The sequence below is a fragment of the Cynara cardunculus genome (genome assembly GCF_001531365.2).
Source record: "Cynara cardunculus var. scolymus isolate 2C chromosome LG 17, CcrdV1, whole genome shotgun sequence".
Taxonomy (NCBI): domain Eukaryota; kingdom Viridiplantae; phylum Streptophyta; class Magnoliopsida; order Asterales; family Asteraceae; genus Cynara; species Cynara cardunculus.
Genome location: NC_037544.1, coordinates 2,701,700 through 2,722,036, shown reverse-complemented (window position 1 = coordinate 2,722,036; position 20,337 = coordinate 2,701,700). Strand labels below are relative to the sequence as shown.

The following is a 20,337-nucleotide window of genomic DNA, read 5'->3' as shown; positions in this document are numbered from 1 at the left end:
ATTCACTTCCAAAGGAACGTTGGAAACAAATATGCTGTTGCTATTGCAGCTTTGAGTAGCCAAAATCCGGGTGCCATCACCATTGCAAATGCAGTATTTGGTTCTAACCCAGATATCCCTAGAGACATTCTTGCAAAGGCTTTTCAAGTGGACAAGAACATTGTTTATCAAATTCAATCAAAATTCTAGACCCTCACGTGATCTAATATCGGTTTTATTAACTTATAATTTTCAATTTCTTAATACTGGTTTATTATTGTTGTTATATTTAAAATGAATAAAAGAAATTTACATTATATTTAGTGTCATTGTTAAACTACTGCTGATCATATGTAAGATCCAAACTCAAAACAATGGTATAGTTAATCAAGCATCCAATGATCCAACATTCAAAATGCATGTTCTAAATATCCTTCGATATCTCCATCAACACTGACCCGACTTAACTTTTTTTATCAAAAAAGTTACACACAGTAGAACAACTATTCATCACACTTAGGGACAAAAAAGTCTTTAACAAATTACGTTTTACAGAACCAAAAAGTTCAGAAAATTCCTATGAGAAATCATATTCTATGAACATGCTACGTCATTGATCATAATGATTGCTTTTACTTATATAAAAGATTTGTATTTATTTAGACTGCTTAAAACGATTCAGAACACTTTTAATCCATTTGCCCATCCAGTCTTTTAAAACTAAATTCATTCGGTAATAAGAAATAAACCCATTATTATAAACCATTATTATTTGGATAAAATCTCAATCGATTCTATATAGAACCTGTTTTTAAAGACTAGAAGGGTATTCGCATAATGCAGCGAGATATATCTCGATTTTAGTGTTTTGTTTTATTTTTTTTGGTATCCATCAATATTATAATATGGATTTATGTGGTTTTAAGCAAGCAATAATGATTTTTAAAAAAATATAAATTTGAAGATGTCATTAATATAAAAAATATATATAAAAGTTCTCATTTTTTATGTAATTTCTTTAATTCAATTTTTTTATTATAATTTAATTTAGGTTTAGGGACGAAGTAATTATGTTAGAACTTAATAATTATTCTAATTGTATTTTAGATATATTTAAAACGAGAATTTTGTCCTCTATTTGATTATTTTTATCTATAATTAATTACACAAATTCATATATGGAGCTTAATAAGTTGTACTTATGCAAAATTTACTTGTAATCTTGAATTTTAAGTAATATGCATTAATAAGCAGTACTTCATGTATAAAAGATGGTTTTTAAGAGTTTTTGTCAAATGCTTTATAATATAGTATATATATTAATGTGAGGATGCATCTTTTTACTCACTTAATGACTAAGGCTAGTAGCTAACGGGTTTGAGATCAAACCCATGACCTATCTTGTATTTGCAAAAAGTCACCACACTTACCAACTGAGATATAGAAGAAGTTTACTTTACAAATCACGTTATTTGTACAAATCGTACCAACCTCATTCATCAATCATAATTTTTCATTTTGTTCATTTTTTTTTTGTAATTATGAGATGTTGATTAACTATTTTTATTGTGAAGGGTGTTAATCATAGATATTATCATCTTCATTATTTTAATTTTAGAGAAATACATGAAAAAATTTCATTAAGTATTATATGAAACAACTTCATAAAAAAAATATTATATAAAACAATTTCACAAGATTAAACAGTTTCATGAAAAAAATTCATAAGATTAAACAATGAAATCGACGGATAAAGATGGTTTGCACGATTTGTACAAATTAAGTGGTTTGTATTTAATCGCTCCTCCTAAGATATATACCAAAGGCAATCAAACCATTTTTATCTTCTAGTTTCAATTTTATATATTAATATATATTCTTTAATTTTCTCAATCAATAGAATTACAAAAAGTCAAAGTCAAAGTTTGCATGAAATGTCTCATTCTAGTTTTCTAAATTAACTAAAGTGTAATGGATTAATAGTTATATTAATTTTAATTAATTACGTAAAAGAGTTTTCACCAAATTACTATTGTTTGAAATGGTAAAAATCTCATTGACATGATTTACATAATTAATCATGATTTTAGGGCTGTTTGGCAGTTGCTGAATGATTTGATGCAGAATGATTAAGTGTTCAGAATGATTAAGAGGCTCTCATGATATAATGCATAATAAAATATAATTGTTCAATAATTGTTTACAATGGAATTAGGGCTCAAGATACAAAATCATTCAGAGAATTTTAGAAAAATTAAGTGGCAGACCTTTTTTTGTCAAACAAGATTCACCTTTTAACAATTTAGAGGTTGCCTCTTAATGAAACTATTTTTTTGGTATATAGTAGTAGAAAAAAGGAGTAAATAAAAGAGAAATATTTTAGTATCTAACATAACCCAATTTTTTTTCCATATTATATTAAGGGTCTAAACATGTATTAATTAATTACATTGAAAAAACATATGTAAAAAATTTATTTTTAACCTAAATGTTCAAAACGATAATGAAAAACATTAACCTGAGGTGAGATAGAAACCCGATTGATTTATATTAACTTACATAGAGTGTTATTTCGAATAGTCAACATTGCAACCCCAAATGATGTTAATCTATATATTAAAGGTATATTAACCACAAAGGTGGTGCCTGATTGGTTTGAGCTTGACTCCAAAGGTCAAAAGTACCTGGAGGTCCCAGGTTCAAATCCAAGGAGGAATAAAAATCCTCTTGTGGCAAGGAGGTTCAAATGCGGTGATTCTGGGCTATCTGTAAAGCAGATGGTTGTCCTGGGATTAGTCGGCTCGCATAACGGGTTGGATATCCAGCTTAATAAAAAAAGGTATATCATAAAATGTTTTTAAGGGTGAAAAAGATTGAATTATGCATGGAGTACTCTATATTGATGCATATTACTTAAAATTCAAGATTATAAGTAAATTATGCATACGTATAACTTATTAAAGCTTCATATTTGAATTCGTGTAACTAACTACGAATAAACATAATCAAATAGATGATAAACATCTCATTTTAAAATATAAAAAATCTAAAATATAATTAGAATAACTATCGAGTTCTAACAAAATGATTAACTATATATTATCTTTATAAATAATTATATTATTAAACCAAATATAAATTACATTGTTATTGAACTTCAATTAAATTATAATTAAAAAATTACACAAAAAATGAAGAATTTTAAATAGTTAATTTGATACTAATATCGATATAATTTTGTCAAATATTTATGATATCTTCAAATTTAGATTTTATTCAAAAATAAAAATATCATCATTTTTTCAAAATCACATAAAAACATATTATAACATTGATTGAGATAAAAAAATGAAATATTAAGATCAAGATGTATCTCGCTGCATTGCACGAGTACCCTTCTAGTTATCTAAAAATGATATGGTAGATAATATTAGTTTATAAAAAATTAATAAAAAAGTTCGTATCTAAAAATACTCGGAAAACCGGTTTTGTATAAATTATTAATTACATTATTTCTAATGATAAAAAAGATATATTAAAAATCTTTTCCGTATGTATCGAGGGCCCTTATTGAACATCTTGCCCGTTACCTAACAAATGTCAGAAACGGACCTGTTTTGAAAAACAATTATAGGTTATGTGAAATGTAATTTTTATACAATAAAGTTTTTATACGTAACTTTTGTTTACAGTGTGTCGTTTAAAAGTAGGTTGTAATTTATCCGTTTCAAAGTTATCATACATACTTTTCTTTTACGAAACGAGTCGAATTTATCATACCCGCATTAGCTTTTCGTCTTTTTTTCCAATTTAGAACTGAACTAAGTTGGAATGTATCAAATGTTGACATATTTGATAAGTTTATAGTTGTGTTATTCAATCCAAATGTTCTTTTATCATTATTTTATGGCAAGACGTCATTTACGGGGTTTTTTGTAATGTTACGTTATTTTCACTATAAAAACATCACGGAGTTCCATATCTTATCTCACACATTTCTCGAGCAACCGAAGTTAATCAAAGAACTGGTTTCGACTCATCAACGATGACATCTCGTTTGCTTTTATTCGTTCTCCTCGTGGCAAGTTGTTCGCTTGCGATGGCTGCAGACCCAAGTCCTCTCCAGGATTTTTGTGTTGCTGATCCAAATGAACATTGTAAAAAACGATCTTGAAATGTTGAAATGATTTTGAATATTTGTAGTATTTGTATGTGCTTATGAGTTTTCTGCTTTTGTTTTCACAGTGTTCGTCAATGGTGAGTTCTGCAAAGATCCGGCTCTTGTGGTAGCAGATGATTTCTTTTTCAGTGGACTGGACGTTATGGGAGATACAAATAATGCAGTTGGGTCTAACGTGACCGCTGTGACTGTAGTACAGTTACCAGGACTCAACACTCTTGGAATTTCATTGGCTCGCATTGACTTTGCTCCGGGGGGTATTAACCCTCCCCACACACACCCTAGGGCCAGTGAAATCTTGACGGTCATAGAAGGCACTCTTGAAGTTGGTTTTGTCACATCTAACCCTGAAAACCGTCTTATCGCTAGAAAGCTTCAAAGGGGTGATGTTTTCGTCTTCCCACAAGGTCTGATTCACTTCCAAAGCAACATCGGAGATTGTAATGCCGTTGCTATTGCAGGTTTGGGCAGCCAAAACCCAGGTGTCATTACCATTGCGAATGCAGTGTTCGGCTCTAACCCCGATATCGATGAGAATATTCTTGCAAGGGCTTTCCAGGTGGGCGTGGACGTTGTTCGTCAAATTCAAGCAAACTTCTAGACCCTCACGTGAGCCGATGTCGGTTTTATTAACTTATAATTCTCGGTTTCTTGATATAAACCTGTTTGTCTTAATCTTGTTACATCTAAAGTGAAAATCTAAAAGAAACTTATATTATATTAAGCGTTATTTACATTTTCGTTATTAAATTACTTCCGATCATATGTTAAATTTGAAATAAAATTATGGGTTTTTAATAAGAAAATAAATCGTAAAGAAGCTTTAATAAATAAGTTGACGAAAACGAACAAAATGACAAACTACTTTGGTCGGTTTTCAACGTTTAATAAAATTTTCAATAACGGTAATATGAAAACGGACAACCGGATAAGCGAATTTCATTCGGCTGTCGTAGCATTATTTTCTACGAATCGTTAATTGGCATTGAATTGTCTTCGTATCACCAAATAACGTTGACATGGTGTTCATGTCGCTGTATTATTTTTAGAATACAATACTATTTCTGATCCATGTGGTACTTACATAGACGATCTAACTATTGTTCTATGTGAGGGGCAAATTCGTCATATTACTGAGGTTCGTTCAATTGACAATAATGTTTGGGACTTTGAGTTTCTCCTTTGAGGGCACTGAGATTTTTTCGACTGTTCTCAAAACCCTAAGATTAGTTGAAGTATGCATCAGTTGGTCCGGATATCCATAGTTAAAAAAAAATCCGTCCTTTTACATCTTTTTCTCTTTTTAGAAAGTTTAAAATATTTAAAAAGTCAATATGCATAAAGTAATATTTAATAAAAAATGTTATTACTAAATATGGAAAAAGAGCATCCTCGGAGAAAAGTGAAGCATCCATCAGTATGCCAAATTAAAGCGACTTCTACGTCTTCAACAACATTCGTGTTGGCATCAATTTTATCATGTAAGAGCGAGATAAGGATCAAAAGTCTTACTCGGTAAGTGAGGGTGAAGACTCTTACCATATTTAGCGCTTACCGGGTAAATTATTGCATATGATGCCGTTTTTGTTGACTATAATCTTACCCGATAAGTAAATGATAGTGTTGAATTTTACCGGTAATCGCTTACCGGGTAAGTTTATGGTAAACTTATAGAATTATATGTGATATGGGTATTCTCGTATTTTCGTAAGATCAATGGTTATGTTCTCGTCTGAACTCACTCCTCTATGTGTGTGTACACACACGCACATAGACAAAGGATCATGTGAGAATATGAGTTAAAGGTGAGAAGTGTAATAAGAGATTTGAATCATTGATCACTTTTAATTTCAAACCAACTCATGAATTGAGTTTTGAAGGGAATTGATTCGGTGCTTCTCATTAGTGTTGATCTAGTGGAACTCTTCAATTAGGATTAATTCAAAAGTGGAGATCCTTTCTTACCCTTCTTGCCATAACTTTCGTCCTCACGGAACTCAACTCTATATAGAAAGAGAGATGAAGGATCATGCGAGAATTTAAACAATTTGCAAGAAGACGAGAAATCTCAATATCATATATGATTACACTCTTTTGGGTATGTTTAATCATGTATGATAAGCGCAATTCAACATGTGTTTAATCAGATATGATTAAACATGCATATCATGCATGTAATCATATATTGTTTAATCACATATGATATTGAAATTTATCGTCTTCTCGTAAATTGTTTAACTTCTCGTTTGAACATTGGCCCTATATATATATATATATATATATAATATATATATATATATATATATAACTATAACACAAAGAGTTCAAACGATAATACACCATTTTATTATAGTTAATCACATGCGAGAACACCTCTTGGTGTGATGTGGTCGCTAACCATGTCCTCTCACGTGTATTAGCACATTTGATAAAAGTATTCTTGCATTTTCATAAACTGAAAATGTTTTGTTCGAACTTTATACACACACACACACACACACACACATATATATATATAGCGATCAAATGAAAACCACCATCATTTATAAAAACATACAAATCATCCTCATACGTCGATTTCATTGTTTAATCTTATGAAATTTTTTCATGAAATTGTTTAATCTTGTGAAATTGTTTCATATAATACTTTTTTTGATGAATTTGTTTCATATATGGTTATGAAATTGTTTCATATAATACTTTTTTTGATGAATTTGTTTCATATACGGTTATGAAATTTTAATGAATTTGTTTCATGTATTTCTCTAAAATTAAAATAATGAAGATGATAATATCCATGATTAACACCATCCACAATAAAAATGGTTAATCAATATCTCATAATTACAAAAAAATGAACAAAATGAAAAATTATTATTGATTGAATGAGGTTTTCACGGTTTCTACAAATTGAGTGGTTTTTATTTGAACGCTCCCCTATATATTTATATATGTATATAGAGGTTGGTTATTATACAACCCTTGACATTTGTGCAACCAATACAACTCAATCTCAACCGTCCATTTCATTTGATGAATATGTGATTTCATAGAAGTTTTGATTGTTTCCTAATATAAAGTATTAATCATAATTAATGAACTCTATTCATATTCCATAAATATTCAAATCATAATAAATGAACTCCCATCATTTCTATAAAGATCTCAATTAATTGGGTTGCAAGGGTTATACAAATACACAAGGTTGTAAAAGAAATATACCCTATATATATATATATATATATATATATATATATATATCTTGAGAAAATATTAAATGAGCGTTGAAGATGTGTTTATATTTCATTAAATTTTCCTTCTTGTTAAAAAAACTACCAAATTTCTAAATTCTAGAATACATGTAACGAGGGATAATTTGATAATGTTGAAGATTCAAACTTCATCTACTACGAGAGAAAACATGTTTTCCAAAGAAGATAATTCTTTCCTCAAAAAGGCTCCAAATAATCTACATTTGACAAAAACTCTTAAAAACCATTTTTTTATGTGTAAAGTACTATTTATTAATACATATTACTTAAAACTCAAAAATTCAAGTAGATTGTGCGTAAGTACAACTTATTAAAGCTCCATATCTGAATTCGTGTAACTAACTGTAGATAAACATAATCAAATACATGATAAACATCTCATTTTAAATATAAAAAAATCTAAAATATAATTAGGATAATTATTGAGTTCTAACAGAATATTTAATTATTATCTTTATAAAAAAATATATTATTAAACCTAAATTAAATTACTTTGTTACGTTTAATTAAATTATAATAAAAATTTTGAATTAAAAAAACATACAAACAAAGACTTTTAAATAGTTAATTTGATACTAATATTGATATATTTTTTTGCAAATTTTATATGATATTTTCAAATTTATATTTTGTTCAAAAATAAAAACATTATCGCTTTCTCAAAACACATAAAATCGTATTATTCGACATAGACAAAAAAATTAAACGAAACATTGAAATCGAAATGTATCTCGATGCATTGCACGAGTACCCTTCTAGTCATCTAAAAATGCTTTTAATCCAAAATCTAATAAATCCACTATTTAATCATATCATCAACATAAAGGATGAACACAATACGACTGATTTTCACCCACAAAAATCATTCACGGAAATTTCCGTTCGTAACAGAAAATACCAACGGTTCAGTAGAAAATCTGATGTTTTTCGTGAAAATACCAATAGATCACCCAGAGAGAATATCTAGGTAATCCATCACTGATTTGAATTACCAACCAACTTTTACACAGTTTTGTGACGAATCACCCTTTAGCRACGGATTTCCCAGGAAAAAGTCCGTAGACAAAAGTCTTTAATTTAGTAGTGATATATTTATTATCAACACTATAAATATGATGTTTTATTGTTTGTTTCTGTAAATTAAGTCTATAAAGCTATTTATTAGGACACAAAAACATTTTGACGTCCTATAAACCCAATTATCTGAAGGATTTGATGTAAATAAGTTTGTACCTACGGAAACRATTATAAATGAATTGAATTGAACCRATCATACGTGCATTAGTCATCCGTCTTTATTGAATTGAACAACGTAATYAGTTGAATGTAACCGATGTTGACATATTTGATGACTTTGTCATTGTGGTACGCTTTTCTTATGTTTTCTTATCGATGAAAATAAGTCATGKTATTTTATGTTCCATTGTTTTCGCTATAAAAACATCACCAAGTTGCATACTTCATGTCATAYGTTTCTCACCATTCCRAAGTTCATCAAAAAACTCAAGTTTCCAACTTTCTCAACGATGACATCTCGTTTGTTTTTATTTGGCCTTCTCGTCGTGAGTTGTTCGCTTGCCATGGCTTCAGATCCGAGCCCTCTGCAGGACTTTTGTGTTGCTGAACCAAAAAGCCGTGGTAAGAAATSATTTTGGGACGTTGAAAATGATCCAACGTTAATGATTTTGAAGATTTGTAGTGTTTGTATGTGCTTATGAGATTTTTGTTTTTGTTATCGCAGTATTCGTGAATGGCGAGGTATGCAAAGATCCAAAGCGTGTGCGAGCAAATGATTTCTTTTTTAGTGGGCTCCACCGTATGGGAGATACATCRAACGCGGTTGGRTCTAACGTGACTSTCGTGACTGTAGCAGAGTTACCAGGACTCAACACTTTTGGTATTTCWATGGCTCGTATTGACTTTGCTCCATGGGGTATTAACCCTCCACACACGCACCCTCGAGCCACTGAAATCTTGACTGTTCTAGAAGGCAATATTGAAGTCGGGTTTGTCACATCTAACACTGAAAACCGTCTCATCACTAAAAAACTTCGAAAGGGTGATGTTTTCGTTTTCCCACAAGGTCTAGTTCATTTCCAAAGGAATGCCGGAAATGATAATGCTCTTGTTATTGCAGCTCTGAGTAGCCAAAATCCAGGTGCAATTACCATTGCGAATGCAGTGTTCGGTTCTGACCCAGATATCGATGAAGATATTCTTGCAAAGGCTTTCCAAGTGGACAAGAAGGTCGTTCGCCAAATTCAATCAAAATTCTAGACCTTGACGCGTTCTTTAAATGTCAGCTTTATTAAACTTATAACATTTAATTTCGTGATATTTGTATGTTTGTCGATGTGTTGTGATATTTAACAGTGAATAAAAGAAATATAAATTATATTAATCGTCATTTACAGTATAATTGAAGATGTCATATCACCTGAACTAGTTTTTTATGTTCCATTGTTTTTGCTATAAAAACAYCACCAAGTTGCATACTTCATCTCATATCTTTCTCGAGCTATCAAAGTTCAACAACGAACAAGTAACGATGGCATCTCGTTTGTTTTTAATTGGTCTCCTCGTGACGAATTGTTCGCTTGTTATGGCATCAGATCCAATTCCTCTTCGGGATTTTTGTGTTGCTGCACCAACGCTAAAGATATGAAAGTTTGTTTTCACAGTATTCGTCAATTGTGAATTATGCAAAGATCTAAAGCTTGTGCAAGCAGATGATTTCTTTTTTAGGGGACTCCACCTTATGGGAGATACATCAAATACAGTTGGGTCTAACGTGACCGTTGTGACTGTAGCAGAGTTACAAGGACTCAGATACTTTCGGAATTTTAATGGCCYATTTGACTTTRCTCCATGGGGTATTARTRCTCCACACATGCACCCTAGGGCCACTGAAATCTTGACAGTCATAGAAGGCAATACTGAAGTCGGTTTTGTCACATCTAACCCTGAAAACCCTCTCATCACTAAAGGACTTTAAAAGGATGATGATTCTGTTTTCCCACAAGGCCTAATTCACTTCCAAAGGATCTTCGGAAATGGTTATGCCCTTGCCATTGCAATTTTGAGTAGCCAAAATCCGGGTGCCATCACCATTGCAAATGCAGTGTTTGGTTCTAACCCAAATATCGTTGAAGACATCCTTGTAAAAGCTTTTCAACTGGACAAGAACGTTGTCCTAAGACCACTAACGGAGATGGGTCATTAATTTAGTGGCAATTCAGTCATTTAACATGTTTACTGAAATAGTGTATACAAGTTTCTAAGCCTTGTGTACAAGTGTATTCAGTATTTTATATAGAGTGAGTTACTTTTCTACATGGTAAACTGAAGTCATCTTGGTCTTTATTATCGTCATCCTCAATCAAAAAATCTTAATTTTGCCTATATCTGTTGATATTGTTCTCGTTTGGTAATATATGATTCTCAAAAGAAGAGATGATATGTGACCTCTCAATTCCAAAAATTGCAAGATATCATTCATGTTCACAACCACCCATGACTAAGGACGGACCCATATTTTTTTTTTCAAACGGTGACATTATTTGACTATGTATAAGAAAAAAAATTCAAACGGTAGCACCGTTTGACTATAATAAGCAAATATACAGAACATCTTTTCAAATGGTGGCACCATTTGACTAAGAAAATGACACTAACAAGATTCGAACTTGGGTTTGGGATGGAATAAAAGTCTTGCAAACCAACTCTACCAAATAAAACTTGTTCTCATTGTAGTTTCAAAATACATACGATGATATGCAACAAAGTAATACGGTTTCACCTTTCACGAACCTAAATTTTTTTACTCTTCGACGGAGGAATAATACAGTTATAGTAGGTCCGTCCATGCCTATGACTAGCATCACCAGATTAACATATCTTTTTGTTTCATTTGTTAATTCTCATATACCCGACCAACAGACGTGTACAACATTAATTCTAGCCGTTTAAATGATTTTTTCAAGTTTTATTTCAAAATTCTTTCTAAAATATTAAAATAAGCACTAAAGTGCAATTATCTTTCATTAGGTTTTCATTTTTATTATCTTTTTCCACTAAAAAAATTAGTTCTAAATTCAAGAATACATGTTAGGAATGATAATTTGACATGAAAATGGCCATAAAATATGTTAAAAGACTCTTAGGGATTGTTTGTTTATCTCATAATAGTTCAATTAAGAAGCAGTCTCTGAATCATTAAAAGATGAATCTTGTTTGGTAAAATAAAGTCTGCCTTTTAATGGTTCTAAAAACCTCTGATTTTGTATCCCGAGTCTCCCTTAACCATTAAGYACCCTAATTTCATTGTAAACAATTACCAAACAATACTATTTTCATTTTGCACTATATCATGAGAGTTTCTTAATCATTCTGACTATTTAATCATTCTGCATCAAACCATTCAACAACTGTCAAACAGCTCATTAACTTCATCTACCATGAGAAAAGATCTTTTCAAAAGAAAGATACATATTTTCTTGAAATTTAAAATGCTCATAATAATAAAAAGCTTTAACACTAATTCAATGCTTTCTTTTTGATCCAAAATCTAATAAATTAATTATTTGACCACATCAACAACATGGAAAAAATGGTCAAAAGGGAAAATTTTAAGGAACAAAAATGAAGAAACATAAAAAAACAGATAAAAAATATATATTAAAATTAATGTCGAATTATAGATAATAAAATGATCGGGTTTTTTACAATTTATTTTGCTTATTTGTTGTATTTCACCGATTTTCGATTTAAAAACGGTGAGTGATACTTTTATTTTTGTTAAAAGGTGGTTATGATTATATATCTTTTTAACTACTAGAATGGTACTCGCGTAATACGAGTTATATTTTGATTTTAATGTTTTATTTTATTTTGTCTCTGTAGATACTATAATGTGGTTTATATGGTTTTGAGAAAGACATAATATTTTTATTTTTGAATAAAATATAAATTTGGAGATATCATAAAATTTTGAAAATAAATATATCGATATTAGTATCAAATTAACTACTAAAAGTTTTTATTTTTTGGGTAATTTATTTGATTCACTTTTTTTTATTATAATTTAACTTAGTGTCCTAAAAATTTGTTAAAACATCCGAAAACGTTTTACAAATTTATTACAATGTCTTTAAATAGGACATTTTATTGACTTCATCCTATAAATTAAGTCTTATAAAATAGTCTATTAAGATACTTAGAAATTGATGATGTCTTATAAACCCAACTCTACTGTAACGGAATGTGTCCGTCTTTCATTAATTTTTCCGTCTTAACTTTTTCTGGAAAAAAGTAAAAATAAAAGTTTTAAAAAAAATACCAAAATATATAAGTTCTAGAATGTATTTTGATGTGGTAATCTTTACATAAAAAGAAATACAATATGGTGAAGGCTTCAACTCTTATCAACTATAAGAAAAGTTCTTTCCAAAAAGAAGCCAAAGGGTTGTTTACCAAATACTTACCCGGTAAGTGTTTACTGATGAAATTTAACACTATCATTTACTTACCAGGTAAGACTCTTGGTCCGTATCTCGCTCTTACCAAGTAAGATTATTGGTCCTTACCATATTCATTCGATAAGATAATGTAACTTGGTGTTCACTTACCCAAATAAGCATTTGATAAACGACCCCTAAATCTTTCTTTGAAAATGCTTCAAATATATAATTCAATGCTTCTAACTTTAATCCAAATCCAATGAATCAACTATTTGACCACATCAACAATATAATAACTATTAAAATACATCAAAACCGAAACATAAATAATGTCATAAAAGGTTTATTTAAAAAATATCTAAAAACTTGTTAATATATCCAAAAACGTCATATCACCTTACTGTAATACCTTACCTAGAAACACATTTGTTTAGTCCAATAAACTCGAGTCTTAGAAAGCAGTTTATTAAGACATTTACACATATTTGGCGTCCTATTAAACTTACTTTGTTGTATCTACTTGGTTCATTTGTTCGCTTTGATGTAAACTTTTATTTCTATCACGATCGAGTTGTCATACATAAAGTGTTTTAATTGTGTGTGAGGCTTTGGATTTGAGCCCCTCAAATACAAAATTATGTTAAAACGGTTTGTTTACTTGGGGTATTTTGGTCTTTTTTGTATTTCTTTATTTTTAATTGAATAAATATATTACTATTATTATTATACATTTAGTATATATATATATATATATATATATATATATATATACACACGCATACACACACATGTTTATTTAGTAATGCAACATTAGACTGTGAGAAAGCTCTCCCGCGGTAACTCCCCACCCTTTCCCGGCCACTCCCCCATACCCTCCCCCATTTTTTTTAAGTATATTATATATATATATATATATATATATATATGGGTTAAATATAACAAATAAACTCACACACCTTCCTCATCTTTGGTGAGGTTTGAACTCTTGATCTTCTATGAGATCAAAAACTATGATACCGCTAGGTCAAATGTCCTTTGGTTACCCTCCCCCCGTTTGGTGGTAAATCAATTTAGTTCAAACGATTACGGAAGAAGACGTGTGTGGCTTGCGTTTGATTGGGGTTTTGGTTTTTGTTGCCTGTCGGAGTGATGACGTTGTAGGTCGGTGGGTTTGATCCCATGGATAGTATTGCAACAGGGAGAGGATGGGAGGGGGTGTTTCATCCCTAACAGTGGTGTCGTCGTAGAAGACGGTAGTTGGAGGGGTCATATTTGTTGGAAAGGGGAGATTGCCGTCTATTTTATGTATCTATACTATATTATAAAGCATTTAACAAAAACTCTTAAAAAACACTTTTTATAAATGCATGTTACTTAAAACTCAAAATTACAAGTAGATTGTGCGTAAGTACAACTTATTAAAGCTCCATATCTGAATTTGTGGAACTAACTATCTCATTTTAAATATAAAAAATCTAAAATATAATTAGGATAATCATTGAGTTCTAACAAAATACTTAATTATTATTGTTATAAAATGTTATATTATTAAACCAAAAATAAATTATTTCATTATTAAACTTAAATTAAATTATAATAAAAATAAATAAATTACATAAAAAATGAGAACTTTTAAATAGGTGATTTGATATTAACATTGATATTTTTTTTTTCAAATTTTTATGATATCTTCAAATTTATATTTTACTCAGTAATAAAATCATTATTGTTTTCTTAAAAACAYATAAAATCGTATTATAACATCGACATAGATAAAGAATAAAATAGAACATTGAAATCGAGATATGTCACGATGTATTGCACGAGTACCCTTCTAGTTATAATAATATATTATTTTATTTGCTCTATCAATTTAATCATTCCATTTTTAAGAAAATTGCGTAAAATATTTCAWCCAACTTATTTTTACTTTTTATTAAAGTTTAGTGAATTAAAAGTTAAATTATATATATAAGGGTTAAATCACGYGAGAACTGAAAAAGTTTAAGAATCGTGAGAACTGATTTAAGCCCTAATTTGGTTTTGATATTAGGGTTTTAATTGACAGTTCACTACAAGGAAAATGGATTTTAGAGAAGAAAGTTTTAGAGAAGGGTTTGGAAGTATATCTAAAGGTGTTATTTAGGGAAGGAAATACATGACAAAAGTGAAAAATGTACCTGAAGATAAGACGACTTTCAGAGAAGGATTTCAAACCTAATAATATGCTATATATATTGGTCCTAAAGCTTTTAGAGACACTTCTTATATAAAACGTCTCTAAAGATCAACTCAAAAGCTTTAGAAACACTTTCTACATTGTCGCTAAAGAATACAATATTTTTATTTTTATTTTAAAATTAAAGAATAGGTTTTAGTTACTTTTTTATAATTCTCAAAAGCTTATCTAAAAGTTTTTTTTTTATTTTTAATAAATCAAATTTATATAATAAAAATATTCATGAAAATCAAACCGAGTCTATACGGAGAGGAGATACGAGAGTCCCGGTATGATTTCTCTTCGATTTTTCAACAATCGGACTGATTGTCTGTGATTTCTCTTCGCTTTATCTTTGATTTCGATCTTCGATTTCGTTTCTTGATCTAATTTGAGTTCAATTTGTCTCATATTTCGATTTAGGGCTTGAAGATTCATCAAGTTACGGTAGGCGATTTCGTTTTAGGGCTTGAAGATTCATCAAGTTACGGTAGGCGATTTCGTTTTAGGGCTTGAAAATCGGATCCTTGTTTATCTTAATGATCTTGCTAGTAGTAGAGCCTGAATTAATGCAAGTTACAATTAAGATAAACAAGGTTGTAATGTTTCTGTAAGCAGTTTGATGCATATGTGCTTAGCTTTGCAACTTTTGTAGCAAAGAACTTCTGATTGAGAACTTGTTATTTTAATGTTTGGACTTGGCTAACAAATTTGGTGTAAAAATGGTGTAATGTATTGGAAATGAAGTACTGTTTACACCATTTGGCGCAGTGAAATGGTGCAAACGATTCGACATGATCTTAGCCAACAATTATTTTTTACTATCTTGTAGGCTAGGGGTTTGAAGAAACATTTGAAGAGGCTCAATGCGCCGAAGCATTGGATGCTTGATAAACTTGGTGGTGCTTTTGTAAGTTGATCTTCCTCTGTCTTTGAAATTTGTTTTTTTTTAGTTGTCACTTTTCTAACTTTGGATCTCCATTTCAAAGGCTCCTAAGCCATGTATCTTGATTTCCATCTTGATGCAAAGACATGTGCTTGTTGACAACAAAGTCAGGACTGACAAGACCTGGTTTATTGGGTTAGTATACTTGCGCACTTTTTGCTATTATTGTCTTTTCATGAAAATAATAGTAATTCATATTGTTTAATGTTGAATGTTGATTGCTTGTAGGATTTTAATTCACTTGCAGGAGACTTGATGAATCAACACTCATTAATTTTAGTCATAAAATTCATATGGTTTCTTTATTCATGATAYTGTTTGGGTTGGATGAATGGTAGAAGATGGCTTTCTGACCAACATTTGTTTTATGAATGTAGTTTCTTATGTGTTGCTTTCTGTTTGTAACAGATGTTGTTTCTATTCCAAAGACCAATGAAAACTTCCGTCTTCTCAATGACATAAAAGGTAGATTCAAGCTACACTCAATTAGGGATGAGGAGGCAAAGGTTAGTAAAACTGTTCTATAAGGAGCTTTAGTTTTCGAAGTTGGTCAACCAAATTAAAGCATTAAATTTGATATAAATGTGATTCTTAAGACCTTCCGGAAATCAATTTAATAGTGCAGTTTTGATGAATTTTGACATTTGTTTGACATTAGGATTTAACATCGTCGGGAGCTTGTGATCCTTTATGTTCGGTGGATGAAACAAGCTCACAAGAATATGAAGCTACTTACCAGCCAAAGACCGATTTATTGAAAGCTGTGGCTATATTTGGAGCARCTGCGACAGGGACAGTGGCGATTAATCATTCWTGGGTGGCTGCAAACCAGGTGATTCTAATCTCATAGCTTGTTACATCTGTTTAAGACGATATTGAGTTTGAAATGAAGGGATATTTAGTAAATCTTAAAATAGTTTTGTCATGCCTCCTGGTGCAGGATCTTGCAATGGCGTTGTTGTTTGGAATAGGTTATGYTGGCATAATTTTTGAAGAGTCACTTGCCTTCAATAAAAGTGGAGTAGGTTTACKAATGGCAGTAAGCTTGTGGGTTATTCGGAGCATCGGAGTAAGGCATTAACTTCCTCAATTTGGGTTTTATTTCTCAATTTTGTTAGTGTTATCAGATATAAATTTCTTTTAGTTTATGCTCTTACTTCTAAAGTTTATACATGACACTCATGGGGCTGCAACCAAATCAAACCAAACAAAACAGACCCGGTACATACCACCCACTCGCAGTGGTCTTTTCTTTCTTTTTCATTTCTTTTGGGGGTGGGGGACATACGCAAACCTTACCTCTGTCCCATGAAATTTATAAGTATCTCTTTATGCTGAGGAAGAGGAACAACCAATGTGGAGGGAAGGATCATACGTATATATCTTTTTTTTGCTGGTCTGTTTCTGTTGATATATCAAAGGATAAACCTACTCATGGCTGTAGAGAACATACAAATATGCATCTCATCGTTGGTTTATGCTTTTAGCTGCATTTATTTTTGTTAAGTCTCACTATTACATAAATATATATTGTAYCACTTTCATAATTTCTTATTTGTTATCCAAAAACGGCCAATATTGTCATGCAGGCCCCCTCAACCGACATAGCAGTAGCAGAGTTAACACATGCTTCAGCAGAAGTCAGTGAAATAGTATTTTTCTTGCTTGGTGCAATGACGATAGTGGAGATAATTGATGCTCATCAAGGCTTTAAGCTGGTTACTGACAATATCACCACTCGCAAGCCCCGATCCCTCCTTTGGGTGGTTAGTGATCCATTTTGGATTTTTTACAGTTATAATTGTCGTTCAATCATTAAAGTGATAAGCTCCATGTTCAATCATTACAGTTATATATATATGTCTTTGAAGATTAAGTCCAACATCAGAAAATGTTGTGTTTAAGTGCAGAAGTTACTACAGATGCACTGGTGTAATATATATACATATATATCGGATGATCCAAGTGTTTTCATCACTACATATCGAGCATATAAAAAGGGTATTAGAATCCTCTGCAATTTGGCAGGGTTGCGAAGAGATTCTTTCTTGATGTCAATTTTAAAGTTAATGATCAAGGAAATCTCTCTGTCTTCTTTTTTGGCCATCAGCTTACTAGCTCTCTTTATAAATAACAAAGTGAAATCTTAAGCATAATAAAGACTTGCACAAATCAACAAGAAAACTATAACAGATCAACCATAAGTACAAAGACTCATTTTGTTCTGTTTTAGTGCTTTAGGCTGCTTGCTATTCACACGATGGCCAAGTTCATGAAAACCCCAATTGTAATCATGATATGGTGCCACCTGTAGTGGCTATGGATTAATGTAACTAGGACCATGCAGGTGATTGGTTAAACTCTACTGAGTAGCTCTCAGGTGGCACAACTACATAGTTTGGTTCATGACTTGAAGCTGCTGTAATCCTTTTGAATATAACATGCCTATTTTGATGTATATAATATGTTTAAGTTGTTTGTCACAACCACTTTCTGCCCCAAAAAAAAAAAAAAGACTTTGAGTGGGTAATAAGAATTGTTGGCATATCATGTGTAGACCTCTGTCTTTATGGAATCAGATCTAATGTTTCTTATTTCTTGTTCTGTTGTTGGAGCTACTCTTGACAGATATTAGTTGCATGACTCGAAGACGACCTACTTAAACAACAAACATGTATACTTATATTGTAGAAACCTGCTTTTCGGAGGACCAATCTCTCTTTAAGGCAAGAAAAGTTATAAATATCGTATATTTTGGCGCATTTCAGATAAATATGATATTCCCTATTTTTTGTTTCGGTATGATTTATCTCTTTTCTTTATCTTTTTCAGATCGATTTCATTCAACAGGAACGRCTACTTTGTGAGGCTTAAAATGCAGAACATTAAACTTAAAATTGAATTTAAATTTTAAATATTCAGTTTTGTAATGAAATGTTCTGATGGCTTATTGACTTGTTGCAGACAAAGAGGCAAATTCGCACTGTTGCAGTTCACAGGAAATTGTTGCATTATGGCTATCACCTTTACAAACACCTTGTAATTAGAAGGGGCTTTCGTTGTCTATGCCAAGTAACAAATGTTGTTCTACTATAATATAAGAAAAATTTAGAAAATAGATGGGAAGTGATAGGTTGAGCATCAAGTTTTTTGAGGAGTTCAGGGAGGATGTTAAAAAAATGGATGTATGGATTGATTGAACGTTAGAGATTGTTTTGAAAAATTCTTGTCTTGGTAAATGTATGAAATTTATTGCTTTGAGATTTTTATGTTGTTTTTGTTGATTGATATTATTATTTATAATATATAATTATATGTAAATACAGGGTTGAAATATGGTTGAAAGAAAATAATAAGCTCTTTTGAGAAGGAATCGATGTTTTAAAAGTGTATCTAAAGATAACCTTTAGAGAACGTTTTGATTATTTGTATCTAAAGATAACCTTTAGAGAAGGTTTTCAAAGTAGTAAAATGTACTAAAGACAATACCTTTAGAGAAGTGTTTTTGTAAACCTTCTCTGAAAGTATTTTTTAGAGACGTTTCGAAACTGTCACAAATACTTGAAAAACGTCACTAATAAATACTTTTAGAGAAGCTTTTTTGTAAACCTTCTCTGAAAGTATTTTTTAGAGACGTTTCTAAACCGTCACAAATACTTAAAAAACGTCACTAATAAATACTTTTAGAGAAGCTTTTTGAAAAAAGTTGACTCACCTTTAGAAAAGTTTTGAAAGTGTATCTAAAGCCCCAAAAAAAGTGTCTCTAAAAGATAACATAAGCGCACCCTCCGAAAACCTTCCCTAAAACCTTTACCTACCGTTACATAGAGAAGCAATGTGATGGAATTGAAAAGCTTCTCTAAAACCTTTAGAGAAGCTTTTAATACTTTTAAGCTCAAAACAAAACCTTCTCTAAAACCCTTTTATCTTGTAGTGGTTGTTTTGAATTAAAAAATAACGTAATCATCATTTTGGTAATAGAGATTGATCAAATGAAACACATACTCATCATGTTATTTTACCTAATGAAATAAAACACAATTTTCATAAATATGTTATTTCACCTCATGAAATCCAAACAAAATGTTCATATATATGTTATTTCACTACATGAAATCAAAGACAATATTTTTTTCTATAATATAGTTCATCTCATGAAATCAAACACAATTGTACCAMCATTCATGGTCGACTTCAGTTGAAATAAATCCTTCAAACCACCCAATTTGTACAAACCGTGCAAACCACCCTCATTCCTCGATTTCATTGTTTAATCTTATGAA

The 20,337-nt window shown here is 30.8% G+C and overlaps 3 protein-coding genes and 1 pseudogene across 3 annotated transcripts; all 4 read left to right on the top strand.

The window, feature by feature from the left end:
* The first annotated feature begins 4,021 nt into the window (after positions 1 to 4,021).
* LOC112500635 (putative germin-like protein 2-1) lies at positions 4,022 to 4,760 on the top strand. Its single transcript, XM_025104158.1, has 2 exons — positions 4,022 to 4,136; positions 4,225 to 4,760. Exons 1-2 carry the CDS (start codon positions 4,025 to 4,027, stop codon positions 4,758 to 4,760), a joined length of 648 nt encoding a protein of 215 aa, XP_024959926.1. The 5' UTR covers positions 4,022 to 4,024.
* A 4,186-nt stretch (positions 4,761 to 8,946) lies between these two features.
* Positions 8,947 to 9,782, top strand: LOC112500634 (putative germin-like protein 2-1). The gene is made up of 2 exons (XM_025104157.1): positions 8,947 to 9,069; positions 9,173 to 9,782. Exons 1-2 carry the CDS (start codon positions 8,958 to 8,960, stop codon positions 9,706 to 9,708), a joined length of 648 nt encoding a protein of 215 aa, XP_024959925.1. The 5' UTR covers positions 8,947 to 8,957; the 3' UTR covers positions 9,709 to 9,782.
* Positions 9,783 to 9,979: 197 nt separating this feature from the next.
* Positions 9,980 to 10,654, top strand: LOC112500456 (annotated as a pseudogene).
* Positions 10,655 to 16,108: 5,454 nt separating this feature from the next.
* LOC112500454 (sodium/proton antiporter 1-like) lies at positions 16,109 to 18,382 on the top strand. Its single transcript, XM_025103949.1, has 6 exons — positions 16,109 to 16,142; positions 16,463 to 16,560; positions 16,713 to 16,886; positions 16,995 to 17,123; positions 17,644 to 17,820; positions 18,296 to 18,382. Exons 1-6 carry the CDS (start codon positions 16,109 to 16,111, stop codon positions 18,380 to 18,382), a joined length of 699 nt encoding a protein of 232 aa, XP_024959717.1.
* Positions 18,383 to 20,337: the final 1,955 nt, after the last annotated feature.

Bases quoted from the DNA above. Each gene is read 5' to 3' on its own strand.
- LOC112500635 (XM_025104158.1), top strand. From the start codon at position 4,025: ATGACATCTCGTTTGCTTTTATTCGTTCTCCTCGTGGCAAGTTGTTCG. The intron at 4,137-4,224 runs GTAAAAAACGAT...TTGTTTTCACAG, and splicing joins TGCTGATCCAAATGAACATT to TGTTCGTCAATGGTGAGTTC.